At 37.8% G+C, this 19,803-nt stretch overlaps 1 protein-coding gene across 10 annotated transcripts in view; it reads right to left on the bottom strand.

The window, feature by feature from the left end:
* Positions 1 to 19,803, bottom strand: part of SGIP1 (SH3GL interacting endocytic adaptor 1) — a 1,172,197-nt gene that overhangs the window by 320,017 nt on the left and 832,377 nt on the right. For all 10 annotated transcript variants that reach the window (XM_044085575.1, XM_044085576.1, XM_044085579.1 and 7 more), the window contains one exon: positions 2,831 to 2,942. In XM_044085575.1, coding sequence (XP_043941510.1) covers positions 2,831 to 2,942 — 112 coding nt within the window. The remainder of the gene's footprint in view (positions 1 to 2,830; positions 2,943 to 19,803) is intronic.

The raw sequence follows: 19,803 nt of genomic DNA, 5'->3' as shown, positions 1-19,803 counted from the left end.
GAATGCCATTTGGGATGAATTCTGCAAGTGAAGTCTTTCAACGTGCAATGGAGCAAATTTTTTCTGAGTATCCTTGTGTTATTATAGTAGATGACATACTAATAGGAGGCAATGGTGAAGCTGAACATGACAGTAACCTCAGAAAAGTTCTGGAAAGGACACATCAAGTGAATCTTAAGCTCAATCCACATAAATGCAAATTCAGGCTACAAGAAGTTACTGATGTTAGTCATTTATTTACTAGTTCAGGCCTACAACCAGACCCTTTAAGGCAAACAGCCATTCTCTAGATGCCTGCTCCAGACAGTGTTCAAGCCCTGCAACATTTTCTTGGCATGGTTAACTATCTACTATCTAGGCAAGTTCATTCCAGACTTGAGCCAACTTTCAGCACCACTTAGAGAGCTGACACGTAAAGATGTATCATGGTCTTGGTTAGAGCAACATCAGAGAGTATTTAATGTTCCGAAAAAGAGAATTGCTAGTCCACCAACTCTCAGATACTACGATGTTCAGAAGCCAGTTGCACTTTCCTGTGATGCTTCAATAGTTGGTCTTGATGCAATCATTCTACAAGAGGATCAACCTGTTGCCTATGCATCGAGAGCTCTTACCCAAACTGAGATGCAGTATGTCAGATTGAGAAAGAGCTTTTGGCAACTGTGTTTGCATGTTCAAAGTTCCATGATTATGTTTATGGTAGACCTATCCAGATTGAAACAGACCGCCAACCTTTACTCCCTATCTTGAGAAAACCTATGCATTCAGCTCCGGCCAGAGTGCAACATATAATATTGAAATTGCAAAAGTATCATTTCAATCCTGTGTACAAGAAAGTCAAACTTCTTTATTTTCCTTATACATTATCCATATTTCCCAGAAGTCATGGAAGTGAGAAATGTTTCTTCCACATGTCTTGATCAGCTGAGAGATCACACATCCACAGATCCAATTTTACAGAGTATAAACCATTTTAGCAATCAATGATGGCCATCAAAGCAATCTAGTTTACCTCAAGAAGTGCAACCTTATTTTCCATGCAGAGATGAGATTTTGATTGGAAAGGTATCATTATGAAAGTTTTGAAAGAAATTGTTCCAAAGTCCTTGCAACCAGAGTACATTACTATATTGCATCGTAGTCACCCAGTAACTGATTCTACCAAAAGAAGGGCGAGAGAGCTAGTATTTTGACCTTCTATGTCACTAGACATTGAGATAGCACTTTCATATTGTTCTGTGTGTAATACTACAAAGTCACATCAACAGAAGGAACCACTTCAGCTAAACCAGATCCCACAACTACCTTGGTCGACAGTAGCCACTGACATCTTCGAGTGGAACGGTCAATATTATTTGGTGTTAGTAGACTCTTAATCCAATTAGTTAAAGATTAACTTACTTCCTAACCTAGCATCCAGTACTGTCATTACTAAGATGAAGTGCCATTTTGGAGTATATGGTAGTCTGCACAAAGTTATTTCTGACAATGGCACACAGTTTACAAGCCAACAGTTCAAAAGATTTGCCGAAGAGTGGGACTTTACTCATGTCACAAGTAGCCTGAGAACCTGCAGTCAAATGGTTTGGCAAAACATGCAAAGTACAAAACAGTTACTAGAGTAATCAAAATGAGATAATAGTGATGTTTTTCTGAAACTCTTGAATCTCAGAAATGTTCCTCATGATAAACATCTTGGTTCACCTGCTCAGAGATTTCTGTCAAAACAAACCAGAACCACATTACCAATCAGTAGTCAGTATGTCAAGAACAACAGGTCAGCGAAAGCAAATCTGCTAAAGATATGCCTAACACAGAAGTCCTACTACAATAAGACCAGCAAACCACTCAATCCATTACGAGAAGGAGAAGTGGTAAGAATGCAAACGTCCAATGGTTATGATCGGATTGGTGTTGTGAGGAGTATTTGACCAGAGTTGAGATCATACATTGTGGGATCACAAGGAGCAGAGTTTAGGTGGAATTGGAAGCATTTAATACTGGTGTCTGAGCCTATACCACAGCACATAGCCTGTGAGAAAAAACTCTTTATCTCAGAGTGAGTTGTCTGGTATTCCAATTCCAGAGGAAGTTCCAGTAAATATTCCCATTTCTGTGACAAATCCAGAAATTCCTGATACGAGTTGCTCATCAAAGACTGTCCCTGTTGCTAAATTTAGTCCAGATTGCTATGGTACGAGATATGATCATATCTCTAAACCCTGTAACAGATACAAGGCAACTTGGAAATGAACATTGGGTTTTGTTTCTAATGTTTATACTAATGCATGTCTAACTCTAATATTGTTTTTCAAAGGGCAATCTTTTTAAGAGGGAAGATATAAATCAATTTGTGTGTATGTACCTTTAAGAAGCTATCCAAGGGCTTGCACAAGTGTATCAATACCGAGCACGTGTGAGCCTGACTGCCATTTTGTAGTTAGCTGTTGAGATGTAAGCATGTATGCATATAAGGTCAATCTGTTAACTAGTTTAGTTATATTTTTTGATTCTGCTATCCATTCTGATGTGTTTTTATGTATTAATGCATCTAAACGAAAGACCTCACCTGCTTGTTATCTATGACAGGAAAGGATGAGCAACAGTGTATGTAGACTGTTAACAAGTTAGTCAAGTGTTACTGTATGTTCCTAATGGAAGGAGATGTAAAACTGGATACCATCTACAGAGTAACAATACCTCAAACAAAAGAATCAGCTTATCTTTAGTATATTATATTTCTGTTTTCAGTCTTAAGCTCCTGATCAGTAACATTAATGACTAATAAATGACACCATCTGTTAGCCCGAATTCTCACTCTTTTACTTACTTGCTAGGATCTGCCCCTTTAAAATAGGAGTTTACTGTTTCTGTAAATGCCGCTGCTACTGGAAGGGTGTCCTGTGCTCCCATAGTCAAGGGACTAGGTCCACGAGATGATCCTGCAACCAGGAAACAGACAGGAAAATCTATTTTTTAATAATATAACATTACTGGAGAGAAATGATAACATTATTTTTAAGAACACAAAATAACACATAATGATGTAAGCATTCTATTAAAAATATCTATTTGCTTCTAAATTCTTTACTGTTTCAGCAGGTTCCTCTGATTCTTTTCCCTCAGTACTTATTGTACACTTTCAGTAAGCATGCACAATGGACATGAACACTTTGCTGATGTTTGCTATATGAAGTATATGTGTTTTGCAAGAATACTGAGACCTCAGCCCTTGTGCTTCCAGGCCTTATAATACCATTAGAAGGGCATGATTTATAGTAGACTAAACAGGAGTCACTATTTAATATATATTTACAAATCTGGGTATAGATTTCTGGATATTTAAACCTCTGATATCAGTACAGTACATGCAGACATGGCCTCTAGTTTTCAAAAAATAAATAATTTAATTCAGTGTGTGTTCTGATTAGTCCACTTTGTTTAGAAATAATAACAAAACATCTTTAGGTTTTCAAAGTGCAGATTCATCTTTAATGTTTGGCAACTTAATTTAATTTGTCAGTCTCCTTTAACACAATCTCCAGCAGTGCTGGTTATGTAAGTTTATCCTTCAGAGAAATGTGATTGCAAAGTTAACAGAAAAATAAACAGTTTCTCAGTTCCTGAAATAAAGTCCTATTTTTGTCTGTGAAGGAAACATAATTAATACTTCTGAAGCATGCAAATACTGTAAGTTCCCTCTCTATAGGCCTTGATGATTAAGCCATTAAATGTGAAGTCCTTCCTTTCCTGGACCAGAGTGAATACTAAGCTAATCTACATTTGTCTTGTTTTCAAATCAAAGATGTATTTGACAGGCATGAAGCATCTCACCATCTAAAACCCTTGTCATATATCATTTTGTACTGAATGAAAATGCATCTCATTCTGCTTTTGCCTATTTTTTCTTTTATGAATTCTGAGAAATAACGTAGGTGAAAAACATTTTTTGTAAATGGAATAGAAACATCTCCTTCAAATGTAAATGCATTTAAATCCACCATGCCCAAAGGAAGTCATGCCTGGCAGACTCTGCACTTCAGTATAGTGGTCCACAGGCTGGTTTTCCACAAATTTAAAATGAAGGGAGTCTCCTCACAGCATAGCAGTTTTTGCCAAATAAAAATTAACACTAACTTAGTAAATGTGCAGTTTTCTTCATATGAAACAGGGTACGGTTTTCAAGGTCAAGACGTTTTCTACTCCAGACTGTCAGCAGCTGTAAACTAACAGCATGCCTGTACTTTGCAGGAAAAATAATTTTTATCCACAAGTACTAAACAATGGCATTTTTTTCTGAATAGTCTAAAACAATAATCCCTCTTGCTGCTACATCAGAATTTTTAATGATTTTGTATTGTGCAAATAAAATATATTATGGTTTAATCAGTTAATGGCTGAGGATAACATCTGTAAAATAAATATAAAATTAAATGTAAGCAGTTCAAATACTTACAAATGTAGTGATACAGAATGAATGGAACAGTATTTGCATGACAGTTCACATAACAGAACCTTTAGGTGTTTGGGCTTCTAACAATCATCATAGCTTACCACAGTATGTGATAGCAATGAACAGTAACTTCCATAAAGGCTTGTACTTACAATGATGTAAAAGCCTCCATTAGCAGTCTCTTCTACATTTTGTCCAGAATAAACACTTCTGAATGTTTTATTTTCAATACAAAATAAAATGAAGAGTTTTCTTGTATGGTGTTATCAAGTATGTCCTCTACCTTAGCCAGCGTAAGAAAAATGACAAGTCCTAGGATGACCCAGTATGTTACCAATTAATATTTATCCTGACAAGGACCACTAAAAAGTATCTGAGAAAATCTGTGTATCCATCGTATCCATATATATATATATATATATATATATATATATATATATATATATGTATGTATATATAACCTTCCATTGAAACAAGAAATTGGACAATCCTTGATCGGCTACTTTACATCGAAACCGTAAAATCAGTTGTAAACATTAATTCACAAAGGATCAGAAAGCAAAACATTTTTGCAGGGAGGCAAGCCCCCCTGCACCACCCATGTGAGGTGCTGTGCCTCCAACACTTATTGGTAATTTTATATATTTATATACAGACGGCTCAGTGGTGCAGCAGTAGCATTGTCACCTCACAGTCAGAGGTTCTCTGGTTCGATTCTCGGCTGGGGTGCCTTCTGTGTGGAGTCTGCATGTTCTCCCTGCCTTCGTGTGGGTTTCCTCTGGGTGCTCCAGTTTCCTCCCATGTACAAAGACATGTATCTAGAGTGTTTTTCCCTGGGCCTCCACTAAAAATTGGCTTTGTTCTAAGTCGGACTTTCCCGGTTAACAAATGTGAAATAAATAAAATACACACACATGCACATATGTGCTTCACATCCCCAAATCAACAATTCCTACCTACAGCAAACTCCTAGAAATAAAAATTTAACTTAATTAAAATGAAAAGAATAAAAAGCAATATAAAACATGAACCACAATTATTCAATCAGCTAGCTGGCACACTAGGCCAGAGTGTAAAAAAACTATACTAGTTAAAATAATAAAATGATAAAATTAGCAAATCTCAGCATAACTTTCACCACACTACTGAACTAATTCCAAAGCAATGAATAACTAAATAAATAAATAATTGACACTACCAAAAACACCCATAATACAATGTAAAACTACAAAACACTCTAATCAACAGACCATTCATTTACTACATACCAATGAAATGACAGGGAAAGAATGATTCAAACTAGAAAGAGAGAGAGAGAGGGGGGGGGACAAATAAATGGAGTATGCAGGGGTCTATTTTGTTGAATGCACTTTGTGTGGTATCTTGTATTGTAAAATTAAGGAACTCAGTTATGACTTGTGGCCTTGCTTCTCATAATGAAACTCATTTCATAAACCTGTAACACAAGGTATTGCCTATGTGAAACACTGGACCTTCAATGCATCTAGTATAAGTCATTCTCTGTTTTACTTTATATTGATCAGTGTAGTTCATAAACTCAAAAAGATAATTACTAAAGATGTTCTATTAGAAACAGATTTGTTAATGGAATCATACTCTGTCCAACAATGCTAATATTTCTTTGTGATACTAACTGACTAACTTGTTTAAGATGTCGTTTCCAGGAAGAAGCTAACAATAATCTGAAAATGCCATCAGATGACTGTTTATACTTTTTCTTCCTCCCTCCACCCTACAACTGACCACCAGATGCCACCAGCTTCTCTCCTAATTCACCAGACCTACCAGACCAACCCAGACCTACCCCAGCCATCCATTAGCTTATCCCAGCTCTCATATGGTCCAGTGAGGAGATCAAGGACACTGCTGCATTGTCACAGTGGTGCTGGGAAGGGTATCCTAATACACACTACCTACCTATAGAAGCCATTGCGAGACTGGTGTATTTGCTGCATCAGTAGGTGCGTGGGAACTTCCACATATGTGCAATCACCAACTAAGCAGTATACCTACTTGCAGCACACAGCCCTACCAGGCTTTTAATGCTGCTATATTGCCATAAGTCTAGGTTGCCTCCCTACTCCAAGGATGGGCGAGCTGATATGGGCACCTCACTCCTATCACCCCATGAGGCCCATCCAGTGCCTGTTCTGCTAACTGAACAAAGATAATCTGGACCACAGTAAGTGTTTATCTCTCTTTGCCATGGGACCACTGAGTATCTGAGTATTTCTACTTTCTGGTTTTCAAAACTGTCTTATGTCTGGAGAGGGACAGGAGTGTGTACATCTTGTCAAACCTGATTGCATTTCCCCAGATTATGTGCAGCCTTTAATGCAATTTCTTCAGGTAAGAGGGTATAGGAAGCAAAGCCCTCATTCTGAACTAATTTTTCATCTAAAGTTGTTCTAGCTCATTTTCCTTGGTGACAGTAGGGGGTACAACTGTTGCTGCTGTTCTTTCTGTTTTATATTGCCTTTGGTTATATAGCAGTGCACATAAGTACTGATTTAAAAGCCTTTATTTTGTACAGTGGCAATTTTGTATCTAAAACTGGTTTAGTTGTGTCCTCTTGCTGAGCATAGGACTACTACTGCTTGGGTTTCTGGTTTGAATACTGTTTGCATTTATTACATGGCAGTGTCAACTTTTTATTTTCATGTGTGTTTCTGTGGTCTGTTTTAAACTTGTGTTTGCTGATGCCACCACTCTGTAGTGTTTGACTGTGACATTACTAACATGCCTTGAACTCTGTAACTGGATTTGCTGGAAAAGTAGTCCCCACAAAACACAGAAATATCCTTCTCTGTGCTTACTTTATGCAACAGAAGAAGCTGATGCTCATTTAAAAGCTCTGGTTTGTGCTGGTAATAGTTTGGATCTGATATTGGTCTGGCTAGTTCCCCAATGGTGACAGTATTCTATTGCAATTAGTTACATAGCATATGATTTTTAAACATCCCTTGCAATTATTTCAAAACTAGAAGATGATGGGCATAGTCTTTACCAACATCCCTCATGTAAAACATATTTCTTAAAACAAAATGCATTGTTTTTAAGCTTATAATATTTAGAGATTGACTGCTATTATATAACCATAGGATACATTGAGGTTATATACTTTTGTAGCTTAAACTTCACTGCTCTTTTTTGCCTGCTACCAATGAAATTACTTTTATGATTGTGCTATGGAACTATGATATTTCCTTGTAACTTAATTCTTTGCTTTGTAGATTCTCAGTCTGTACCTGAAACAGGTATTCCTTATCTAGGATATCTACCCAGCAACTTCATAATGAACTGATAAGTAAACACACTTAATTTAATAAATGATCCCTATGCAGCAGTTCAATAACATTGAAACATGACTTGTAAAAATTTTGGCTTGCAGTAGTTAGTTTCAAAGGATTTACTTGTTGTTCTTGTAGTTTTCATACTGCTACACAAACTGTATGTGGCTGCTTTATACACAGTAGCATTCTGAATATTATTCCCTACATAATCACAAGCGGCCTCTTTTAAAATAAAATTACAGCTCCTCAACTGTATAACAGAATTTGTTACTCCGCTTCTTTCAAATTCAGCATCTCACCAAAGTGTCATGCAGCAACTTCTGTATAACTACTACATGGATGCAGGGGATGCATATAGAATGTGATATTCTAATCAAGTATCGGAGCTTTCCCTTAGGGACTTCATTGTCTCTGCGCATCACTGTGGCAAAAAATGTCATATCACCCACTTGCTTACATGAGATCACTTGTTAATCTGCTACTGAACTTTTAAAGTATCTCAGTGATCAGATTATTGAATGTGAAGCAGACGGATGTCCTCCAGAGCTTGTTGGTAAATTTTCTTAGAAGAAGAGAAGCAAAACGTGAGTGAAAAGCAGTTTACATTAAGGAAATAGAAATGTGGAACATAGCAATAATAGAAAGATGCTTGGGAAAGATTTCAACATGATTGGAAAAGTTAAACAGAATAATGATAGGAAATATATAATATTAAAAAAGACACCAGCAATAGCCAGAGAAACTTTCAAGTGGAAACACTTTGTGTCCCTTTATGTCAGCAATTTGTAGATTTTGCCATCACTTTTTTATCAACATAAAGACAGAGTAAAAATTATATTAGCAACTAGTGCAATAATGTCTACCTGTATGACAACACACAACTGTCTGACATTACACAGTCACTCCTTACCAGAGGTACAGGGACCTCAATATTGATAATACAGGGAAAAAGTTTACAGGTGGTGCACCCCCCTAAAATGGAAGGTATGGGGTCTTTGCTCCATACAGAAAATACAAATTCAAGTTTTGAGTTCGATCAGCTGTTTTTGATTAAACATAGAAATCAGCCCAAAGGTCAGAGAATAGATTTTGATCTGTTCTGAAATATACTGTTCATTTTGAAAAGTAAATCCCCCTATCTTAATTTCCACAAGGATTACTACTGTACTAATAAACTCTTCAATTGCTTCCAAAATTATTTTATTTACTATTTTTGTACTCTATATAGTTTAGAAATAAGAAATTATTTTTGATGTACATAGATACTAGCATAAAAAATTTGTATCTTATGGGTAAACACTATGCTGTTAGTTTTTTTTTTTGTTAAGCATAGAATGACCCTTACAATAATCACTTGAATATATTACGATATGATGGAAAATAAATTACTTGACATAACTGGCTTTTGTCTACCCAACTCCTAAACTAATCCACGTGTAAATATCTGTGGATAATTAAATGTGTCTTTTTGTGTAGTCTTGGTAAATCAGTTGTACAAAGTAATCAATCTGTTAAAGTTACAATCATTAGTTTTATTGTTAATGTCTGTGCATTTAATTACTTTTCTTAATTTATTAGACATGCTTGATCCATAGTAGCTTTTTTCTTTTTTACTAAAATTTCTTTGAATAATCCACTGTGATCCAAGGAAAAATAACTAGATAGTTGAGGAGATTCCATTATTTTTTACCAAAGTTGTGATACTTTTCTTATTACCCTGACAAGCTGCTTTCAACAGATATAAAGCATCTCATTTTAATGTCACATGCTTTGAGATATGTAGCAGCACTGTTACTCCTCCAAAAAACATTTATTGAGCCAATACTTTAACCATGTCCCATGAATCTGTGATACTGATTAGTGTATTTTAATATTTTTTTTATTTGAATTCACTTTGACTCAGACACATACAAATGACATCATTCAGTTTCATTAAGTACATCATTAACCAGAATATGTCTGTCCTTAGAATATGAGCCCATAGTAAACAGAGTGGCATGGGACACTGTGCCATAGAGAAACAAGGGTTGTTACTCCCATAACGTGTGTTTATCAGTGTCTAGATTTGAGCCTTTTTTTGCAATATCATTGTGGTGTGCATTAGATTCTGTCTGAGTATGAAAAAAAAGCTGAGGAAAATGGTACAGCCTTTTATTTTTCATTCATCAGGGGTAATTTTATACCCTGCTCAGTTACTGGCATTACTAATGCATATTTATTTAGGGAAGCCAGATTGCTTGCATTCTAATATTAGAGTTCCTCTGTATATATATCTTTGACATATCAGGACATGTTACACTGGTGTGGAAGCAATGTCATACAGTATAAGATCACCAGCTAATTAGCAGTAGGATGTTTTACTGCATTAAATGAGATTCTTTTTTTGCTGCATTTATAGCAAGTTGCTAACACAAGGGTAAGGGATGTTAAATTTAGAAAAATGGCCATCAGAATACTAAAATGAAAGTTTAGTTCAATAATTTTTAGGCTTTCATACTTTAATCATTTAGACTAACATTAAATATTCCAGTTAATAAAAATGATAAAACAGTTTCATACTTGATTTCTACTTCTAAGTTTCATTAGAAAATACAGAAGACAGAGGATTTTTTTATGTAGGTATGTATTGTGACCTCAGTATCAATTTTATAAGAAAAGGGGGTATAGGTGGTGAAGCCACCCTACAGGGAAGGTATGGGGTGCTTGTTCCATACAGAAAATACAAATTCAAGTTTTGTGTTTGATCATCTCTTTTTGATTAAACATACAAACTGAACAAAAGGTCAGTGAATGGATATCCTAGACCTATTTTGAAATATAGTGTTAATTTTGGGGAAAAAAATTCCTACCTAAATTTCCATGATGATTACTGTACTAATAAACTCTTTCGTGGTATATTATAATAACAGTTTACATTTCTTGGAGGAACACTTCCCAGTATGCACTGCATAATGGTTGTGAAAAGAACTATGCAACACTGCAGGCCAGCTTGACATTGCTTTATGGGCTACTTGGCATTCAAGATGTACTGAATCTCCACATTGCATTCAAAGTAAATAGTGATTAATATCAGAAATACTTCGAACACAGTTAGTGTCAACCTCCTTGTGCCATCTGTTGGCTAAAGTGTAGGTGCTCTGTTTAAAGGTTCAGTTAAAAGAAATATAGCATTGATGCTATTATTAGTGACAGTAATAACCAATAAATGGTATAGGATAACGTGAGATGCATATTTAAATCTCAATAACAGAAATGAGAAACATTACTTAAAATGGTAGCTAGCTACAAAAGAAGAAGAAAAGTGTGTCAAAGCTGAGGAGTACTTAGAATTGGAGAGGAGATGGACAAATGCAGGATAGTTGTGGAAAGTAGTTTTATGTAGTCAAACTTTGCTGCACAACCACATTTCCATATTACCTCTATAGTGCAATCTCCATGTACGGAGCACTTTTCCTTACAAGCAGCTGTCCCATTTTCTTTTAAATCTTTAACCATAGTCCAACTTAGATCTTTCATTGGACACAGCCCAAAACTCGTGTTTACATTTGACAGCTTAAGTTAACTCCCTACAGCGTATTACATTCACATGCAGACACAGTCCTCATACAAGGTACACATACCTCTCAACCTCTTAGCAGAAGAAATCTGGACAAAAGCAAACCTAATGGGGGACAAAGGCCCAAAAATAGGGACAAATTTTAAATATTGCATTTATAAATTTAGAAAGCTCCTAGAATAATAGGTCTTGCATTGATGTGTATTTTCTGAATGATATACAGTCTGAAATTTAAATGTCGGTCAGTATCTGATGACTTAATCCCGCAATGATTTTTCATAAAACCACAAATCTTATGAAGAACAGATCAAAAATATGAGGCATAAATCTTGACATTCTACAGATATCTGGACAGTTGGAGGTGAGATAGTACACCATATCTGATCAGTGGTTGGCTGCTTTATATCCTACCTTATCCCTTTCCTCCCCCACATAGTTTTTCTTTGGATTCACCCTTTCCTTCCTCATGGTATGATTCTCACTCTTGTAGTGTATTAATACCTCTTTCTATTGCCTTTTCATTTACCCTTCTCTCCTTTCTTCCTTCTAGTCAGTTTCTAATGTCTTCTTCCATGTCCAGTAACCTCTTTTGTAATTCTTAATCTTGTATAGATTTTGTCCCATTCACATTTGATAATGGTTAACTTCAGCATTCAGTGGCCTGAAAGTGATCCTTTCTCTTTCTTTACAGATGTCCTCTTCCTTTATGCCCCAATACCCCGTATACAGAAATCCCAAGTATGCTTTGCTTCCTTTTGAAAAATACCTCCCCAAATTGAATGTGCCTGGTTCCACACTTTTTGTGCCTAGCAACAATCCTAGAACATATACATTATTCTAGTGACTTCCTTCTGACACCTCCAGCATTTATTATCCCCCTTTCTGCTTTCATTTACCAATCTCCTGGGGGTTTGATACAACCTGTTCTGTATTCTCAGGATTTCATCACCAACTCAGTTTACTTTCACCATGTGTCTTACTGCCTGTATTGTCTTCTGCCAATATGCCGCAACATGCTTCCATCTTTCCTCCCTTCCTCAGTTATTTCTCATTCTCTCTTCTTTGACCTTGTCTCTTCTTTCACTTAATGCTTCATAGATCTATTTGGCCCTTTGCTTCATTGGCCTCCTTTATTTCCTAAAGGATACTCTCTTCTCTTCTCCCCTCCCCTCTTCTCTTCTCTTCTCTTCTCTTCTCTTCTCTTCTCTTCTCTTCTCTTCTCTTCTCTTCTCTTCTCTTCGCCTCCTTCCCTCCCTGTCTGCCCCTTTCTTCTGTTGCTCTCTCTGTATTTGTTTTTCAGGTCTCCCTGAGAATCAAGTAGTTCCAAAACTGGGCCTCTGGTCATTTGCATTTCTGTATTAACACCTCCATTGTTTTAAATCTTTCCCTGCCATCCTTTTCTCTTGAGCTATTCCACTTCAGCTACAGATTTCTTTATTTTTCTTCCCTGTCTTTGACCTCTTTATTCTTTTCCCCAAAGTTGTTTTTGGATTCCCTACACTCCATTTTATGCACCTCAGTTGACTTAGTGCTGCTTCATTCATGTCCTTTAATAAGCTTCTGCATGCCACCCTCTCCCTTACTGTGTTTTACTTCAATTCCTTCTCATCTGGATCTACCCAGTGAGTGATGTTACATGTCACTGCACATGCTGAGATATAAGTGAGACCCAAGCACCCCTGCTTTTCATATTCATTCTCATTTTTTCCCTGCTCACTCTTTTACTCTTTCCTTTACTGACCCAGTCCTCTATGACTTGTATATTGTGAAATAGGTAGAAGATTACTGGTAGTATTATTATCTTTGCTAAAGTAATTCTCTTAATCAATGTACAAGTCTTCAAGCCCCCTGTCCCTGTGACCATGTTCCCAACACACTTGGGAAATTCAACCTCTTTTATCACACCTTTTCCACCTTTTCCCATTCCTTCCTTTTTTCTGATCTTATAACTGCTGTCTTTTTGTTACTGTACCTGAGTTAAAACACTTCTTTTCTTTTCAAATGTCTGTCTTATTGTTCCCATGGCTGTAGCCACATCCACTAATATTAACATGCAATCATCTGCATGTAACACAAACTAAGATTTTCTCCCTTCCTTTTCTTTAGGCATTGCTAAATTGTGTCTAACTTCCACTGCCAGTTTCTTGATCACAAGCATGAACAAGAAAGGGGATAGTGGGTACCACTGTCTGGTCCCTGTCTCTTTCCTCGTCTTCTCAGATACTCCTACAGTTATGAGTATTTCATTTTCTGGGTCTTGCTATATGAGCTGCATTCCATGTATGAACCTTCCCCCTCCATGCTTTTGCTGAGGTATCTTTCATAGAAATTCTTACCTCACCATATTAAAGGCCTTCTACAGGTCAAAGAGCACAACACCACCTTTCTCTTCTGCTTCTTTTCCTCCTTCTGATAAATTCCAGCAGGTCCAATAATTTTTTTTCTGCTTTCTTTTCTTCACAAAGCCATTCTGCCCTGCCTGTACTGATGGCAATACTTCATTCAATCTACCTGCCAATACTTTTGCCAACATGTTAATATATTTATTAATCAAAGAGATAGGTGTACACTATCCTATGTCCTCCATTTGTCTTCTTCCTTTGGGTATCACAGTTATACTTGCCCTTTTCATGCTTTTACATATTTTGCCTTTGTTCTGTATTCATCTTTATTGCTCCTCTAGGACCTTCTTCATTTTCTCCCCTCCCCACCTGTAGAACTGTAGGGGGAGTCCATCTGACCATCCAACTTTTCTCTCTTTCATCTTGTATATGGTTTTCCTTATCTTATATCTTGCCACCTTTGTATTCAGCTTGTACCTTTGTTCATCCCACATTATATATCCCTCTACATTCTTTCTCCATTTCCATTCTGAGACTTCTACCCCTTCCTGTTGTTTGTAAATCTCCTTATAATTATCCTTGAATTATTCCCTAATTAGCTTGTCATCTTCTAAGTAGTCTCCATCTCCTTTCCCTATCCTCTGGAGCTCTCTCTCTTCCTGTTTCTTCTTGTATTTGTTGGCTACTTGTCTTCCCTTGTTTATCCTCCACTATCCACCAATAGTCTGTCTAGTACCAGTTGAGTTTCCTGCCCCATAATAATTTTAATCCCCAGTTCCATTCTTGTTGGTTTTTCTCTGCTCTGTATGCTTCCCTTCTACATTCATTACTTCCAGCTTCCTACAGTGCCACATCTATCTCTCTCTTTGTCTCTCTCTCTCTCTCTCTCTCTTTCTTTCGGGTTCCTTCATCTCCCTTCCTTCTTTCCTACTCTTCATTTCTTCTGCAGTCATTAGTTTCCCCCAAAAGTGACCCTGATCTCATCCCGCCCAGGTTCTTCCTGTTTGTCCCTGTGTTTCATTTTGTCTTGTGTTGACTCCTTTATTAGTGCTTGCGATATTTCTTTGTCCTCTGTCTGACTTGACTTATAGCTAGTCTATCTCCAGCACCTTCTCATTGTTTTCACTTCTTGCAGGCTAACCTTAAATCTCACTTCTTCAAGATGTGATATTTGGATCTCTTCCATTATTTACATTACAGTTTCCTTCCCTGTGAATCTGTCTAACCTACTTGCCTGTATCAAAATGTTTCTTGCGAAGGTGTATTCTTTCTCATTTGGATACCTTTCTCTTCATATGTAAAGCATCCTTCCTTTTTCACTCTTTGGGTTAATTCTTGGTTCTATCATGACACTGTAGTCTTCTATTATCTCTAGTCCATCTCTTCATGTCGATGAGCAGTTGATAAAAAAGTTATCGTAGAATCTTTCTTCATCCCTGTCTAGTGCATATATGTTTCCTACTGTCCAGTGTGTACCTTCCATCTTCCCTGCCAGATGATTAATCGGCCTGTCTCACTTTTTATCACATTCTCTGAGGTTGTCTAAAGCATTCTACAAAATACAGTTGCTAACCCCTCTTTTCGTTCCCTGCCTTGCTGTCTATTTCTCCCTTTGGGTAGTCATAACACAGTATCTTCGCCTCATCTCTAGTTTTCACTTTTGTTTGTTGTTATAGGACAATATCTTCCCTGTATCCTGTTCAACTTTTTCTGTATTCTCTTTCATCTGATTTGAAGAAGCCCCAGTGTTTCACATAATTAACTGTATTTTCCCTGCTGTATTTGTCCATCCCTCCTTCCTTTCAAAATTGCTGCCATCCAGAGTAATCCTTTCTCTGGGCCTACCCTTTGAGCTGAACACTGTGTTCTCTTGCCAGCTGCTTACATTCTGAACCCCCTACCCCAGCATCTGGATACCTGCCTTTTGGCCCTTGCATGCAAACTCATTACTGATGAAATGCTTTTTTTATATTACAGCATTCCTGTTCTTTGGTTTCACATTCCCGCTGTTGCTCATTAGTTTATTGCTCACTAATTCTGGTGCTCCAGCTTCATTATATAATAGTCCAATTGTTTTTTTTTTTTTGGGGGGGGGGTTGCAGTTTTACAGCTGTTTACTATGCTGCTTAGCCACCACTGTTCCTTTATTTCATATTTACCTTTGGGTTGTTGTTTACTTTTCCTTTTATTTCCCCATACATTCCTTTTCATGTCCTCCCAGTTGTTACATCGATAATGATTACTTATTTTTTTTTTTTTAAGACTTGGTCATTAAATTTATGTTTACTGCAATTTATTTTACTACAATAATTAGTTATGAAAAATATATTGCTTGTCTAAAGGCATGCTCCTTTCTCTCCCCCCAACCTAATTTGACTACATCACCCATAATTTGTCACCTCATACACACATGACACATCATTTCATAGGTACATAGGTTGGTACTAGGCTATCGGCCCTAGGGCCTATACAACCTAGCTATAACAATTCGCCAGCTATTACTCTTTTAGTGAGGTATTTCTGTGGCCTTTCCAGTTGTTGCAGATGTCTTTTGAGGTACATACCAAATGGGGCTTTGTACTCTATAATGGGTCTAATGAGGGATGAGTACAGTGGGAGAATGACCTCCTTTTTTCTGGATGAAAAGCCCTTAATGATGAGCTGTGCCACATGGAAGGATTTCCTGACTGTTGTGGCAATGTGGTTATCGAAGAGGAGAAACTCGATATCACAGCTGGCAGTAGGTCAGTCTCTCTGCAGTAGCCTGAGCAATAGGTATATCTGATTTAAAACACAGGACAGAATCCAATTATCCAAACTTTTCTGTCCTGTGTTTTAAATCAGATATACCTGTTGTTCAGGCTGCTGCAGAATCACCTCATAACACATCATACACACCATATGTAACGGCTGCATTACAAATTGCTGAAGTTCACCACTGCTCACGTTGATTTCCTTGTATCAGATATCTATTATGTAATAGCTGTATTATAAATTGCTCAAGTTTCACTGTCTCTTGTATTCCAGTTATCCTGATGTTACTCGAGTGATTCTCAAGATCATCCATCATTTTTAACCTGTTTTTTATTATGTCTGTTTTAGTTCATGTATTCTTTCTATAAATCTGTTCCTGCAGCTTAGCTTAAATTGCTGCTTTATCTCCCTCCAGATCTTGCAACTTCTCGTGCAGCCTTTCAACTGTTATTTCAATTATTTCAAGGAGGTGATGTCTTGCTCTATACCGATTACCTTTTAAAAGAAAATGTACAGTTGCTCCTCCTTATTTGCAGTTCTAAAAGTAGCAATCAGTTCCTCGTTTTGTACTTATTCTTCTTTCCTTCTGGGTTGCTTTTTCTCCCTCGAATCACTGTTTTTATTCAGATTTCTGCAGGACTTGTCCAGTAATTTGGGCCTACACTGTCATCTTGGCTAAGCTCTTCAGTGCCCTCTGGAGGTGGAAAGTATTTTCACAGAAATGGTGTATAAACTTTCAATAGTTAAGCAGGATTTTTGCAGGTGGGGACAGCAACAGTGCTCTGATTAAGCATGTTCAGAATCATAAGTCAAAGGTCAACTGGAATGTGTAGGGAAGAAAGTAAAACATGAATGGAATGAATGAATGAGCTGTTAGTTTGTCATTTAAATAGGTGAGCTAAATTGTACAAGTATAATATAAAACTGCGTTTTTTTGTTTTCCTGTTTTAACTTTTAATTTGTGCACCATCATCTGCAGAAAAAAGTGCAGTGCAGAAACATATTTTTGAACCACTTCAATGAAATTATAAAGAATTGTTTTGTGTACTACTGGAAATATTTCCTTCAGATTCACTAATGGATGATTTGAATGTTTAATGACCACTTCAGTTATTAAACCCCAAATACTGAGCGGGGGGTTCTGTTACTGATTGATATTAAGGCAGCTGTGGAGAACTCTCAAGACACTTGTCTGAAAGCATTTGGAAACAACAATAATAATAACCATAGAAATTAATAGATACAATACTTGGGAAATTACTACAAAATTAACTAATCCTTAGGGTAGTTCCCTTCAATCATGAAAAGATCTGTTAGATGCTAACAGACATACTCCTAGCTCACTGGAGGAGTATGGATCAGATATACATCTAAAGATTTCTGATGTATTGCTTTCAAGTAGGTTGATGGATCTGTTAGAGAACCTGAGCTGTGAAAATTACATTAAGAGCAGTGAAATATAGCATAGTGGTTAAGAAGCTGAGATTTAGATAAGCTACAAAATACAGGCCTAAGGAAGCCACGGTGGTGCAGCGGTAGCGTTGTCGCCTCACAGCAAGAGGTTCTCCCATTCGATTCTTGGCTGGAGCGCCTTCTGTGTGGAGTCTGCATGTCCTCCCTGCAGTTGAGTGGTGTTCAAAAGATATGCTTAAATGGGCGTGCCTTCGTTGAAGGTTGGGCTTCAAGCTGGCATCTTGTCACCGTAAAAATCTACTGCCAATCGTTAGCGGACCGGAGTTCCGCTGTGGCGACTCCTAACCAGGAAAAGCTGAAAGAAGAACAACATCAAAATACAGGCCTAAATGTTAGGTTTCCTTAATATGTTTTTGCACACTGAGCATTTAATGTGTGTCATATAAATGTACTAACTTCTATCTGGTAATGTTGCCTGATATATCAATTGATTATCAAAGCTTAATGGAGCTGAATAGAGGACAGCCACTGTCTTCTCTCTACACAAAGGTGGAGCATCCACTGACCCAGGGAATTATAGGCCCATCAGCCTAACTAGCCTGATCTGCAAGGCCATGGAATATATTATCATGAACCTAGCAAACAATGACATTGGCAACCTCCAAATGCTCGACCCCACACAGTTTGGTTTTGTCAAAGGGAGATCATGCCTGTTAAACTTGGCTGGCTTCTTCAAAACAGTCACCAAAGCCATGTACAGGGGGAAGATGGTGCACACCCCCTACCTTGACCTAGCCAAAGCCTTTGACACTATTCTCCACTTGGGCATAATAGATAAACTCTCTCAGCTAGGCATCAACCCGTATGTTACCAAATGGGTAGCTAACTGGCTCACTGACAGAAACCACTCAGTCAAAATAGGGGAAGCCACCTCTAGTAGTAGACCCGTAACAAGTGGTGTACCCAAAGGATCGGTCTTGGGGCCTCTACTGTTTGGGATATACTTTTCAGAGGTGCAAGCCTAAACCAGTGGTCTGTGGCTGATCAAGTTTGCAGATGACTGCAAGCTGGGTGCTGTCTTAAATTCCCTTAGTGATGTGAACATTCTCCAAGAGTGCCTTACCCAAACTAATGACTGGTACCAGAAGCATGGACTCAGACTGAATGCCAAGAAATGCATCATTATCCCCTTTGGGGAAAATGGCAACCCCACTAATTATCACATTAATAACAACATACTAAGCAGGCAATCAGTCGTGAGTGACTTGGGTACCCAAGTTGATAGCAACCTTACATTTGATCACCATGTTGCCTCCACTGTATGGAAGGCTTTCTACATGGCCCACCTCATAAGTAAGGGTATTTCATCCAGGAACAAGGAGGTCATAACATCCCTGAATGCCTCACTTAGACATATTATTGAGTACAATGCCCCCTTCAGCATGTACCTTCCCAAGCACATGCAGCAGCTGAAGAGACCACAGAGGTTTCTGACTGGGAAAATGCAGGGTTTCAAACACCTCTACTATACAGATAGCCTAAAAGCCCTGTCCCTCTACTCAGTCTTGTATAGATTGCTCAGATGTGACCTGTGTCTGGCATGCAAGACCATCACAGACCCAGTCTTGATGGAGTTGCTGCATATCTGTAAGTCAAACTCTACTTGCGCAACCCACATGCAAGGCCTCGACCTGGTCTGTGACATTAATAGAACTTGTTGGTGGGATAGATTTGTGTCCCGAAGACTCCCCCTTCTGTGGAATAGACACCCTCTCCATGTCAAACAGAGGACTTCTCTAGCCATTTTAAGAGGAACCTGGACAACTGGATGGGAAAGAGAAAATACACCCCTGGGATCCCACCTGTGTCCCTGCTGGACAGAGGAAACAACTGCTGACTTTGTGGGAACATGGGCGATATTCTTGGCTAGGCTTTATAAGGGCTCCAGACCATTAGCCTAGTATCGTCCTA

The sequence above is a fragment of the Protopterus annectens genome, chromosome 10.part0 (genome assembly GCF_019279795.1).
Source record: "Protopterus annectens isolate FY-2018-M chromosome 10.part0, PAN1.0, whole genome shotgun sequence".
Taxonomy (NCBI): Eukaryota; Metazoa; Chordata; order Ceratodontiformes; family Protopteridae; genus Protopterus; species Protopterus annectens.
Note: the sequence above shows the minus strand (reverse complement) of the source record. Positions and strands in the feature narration are given on the sequence as shown.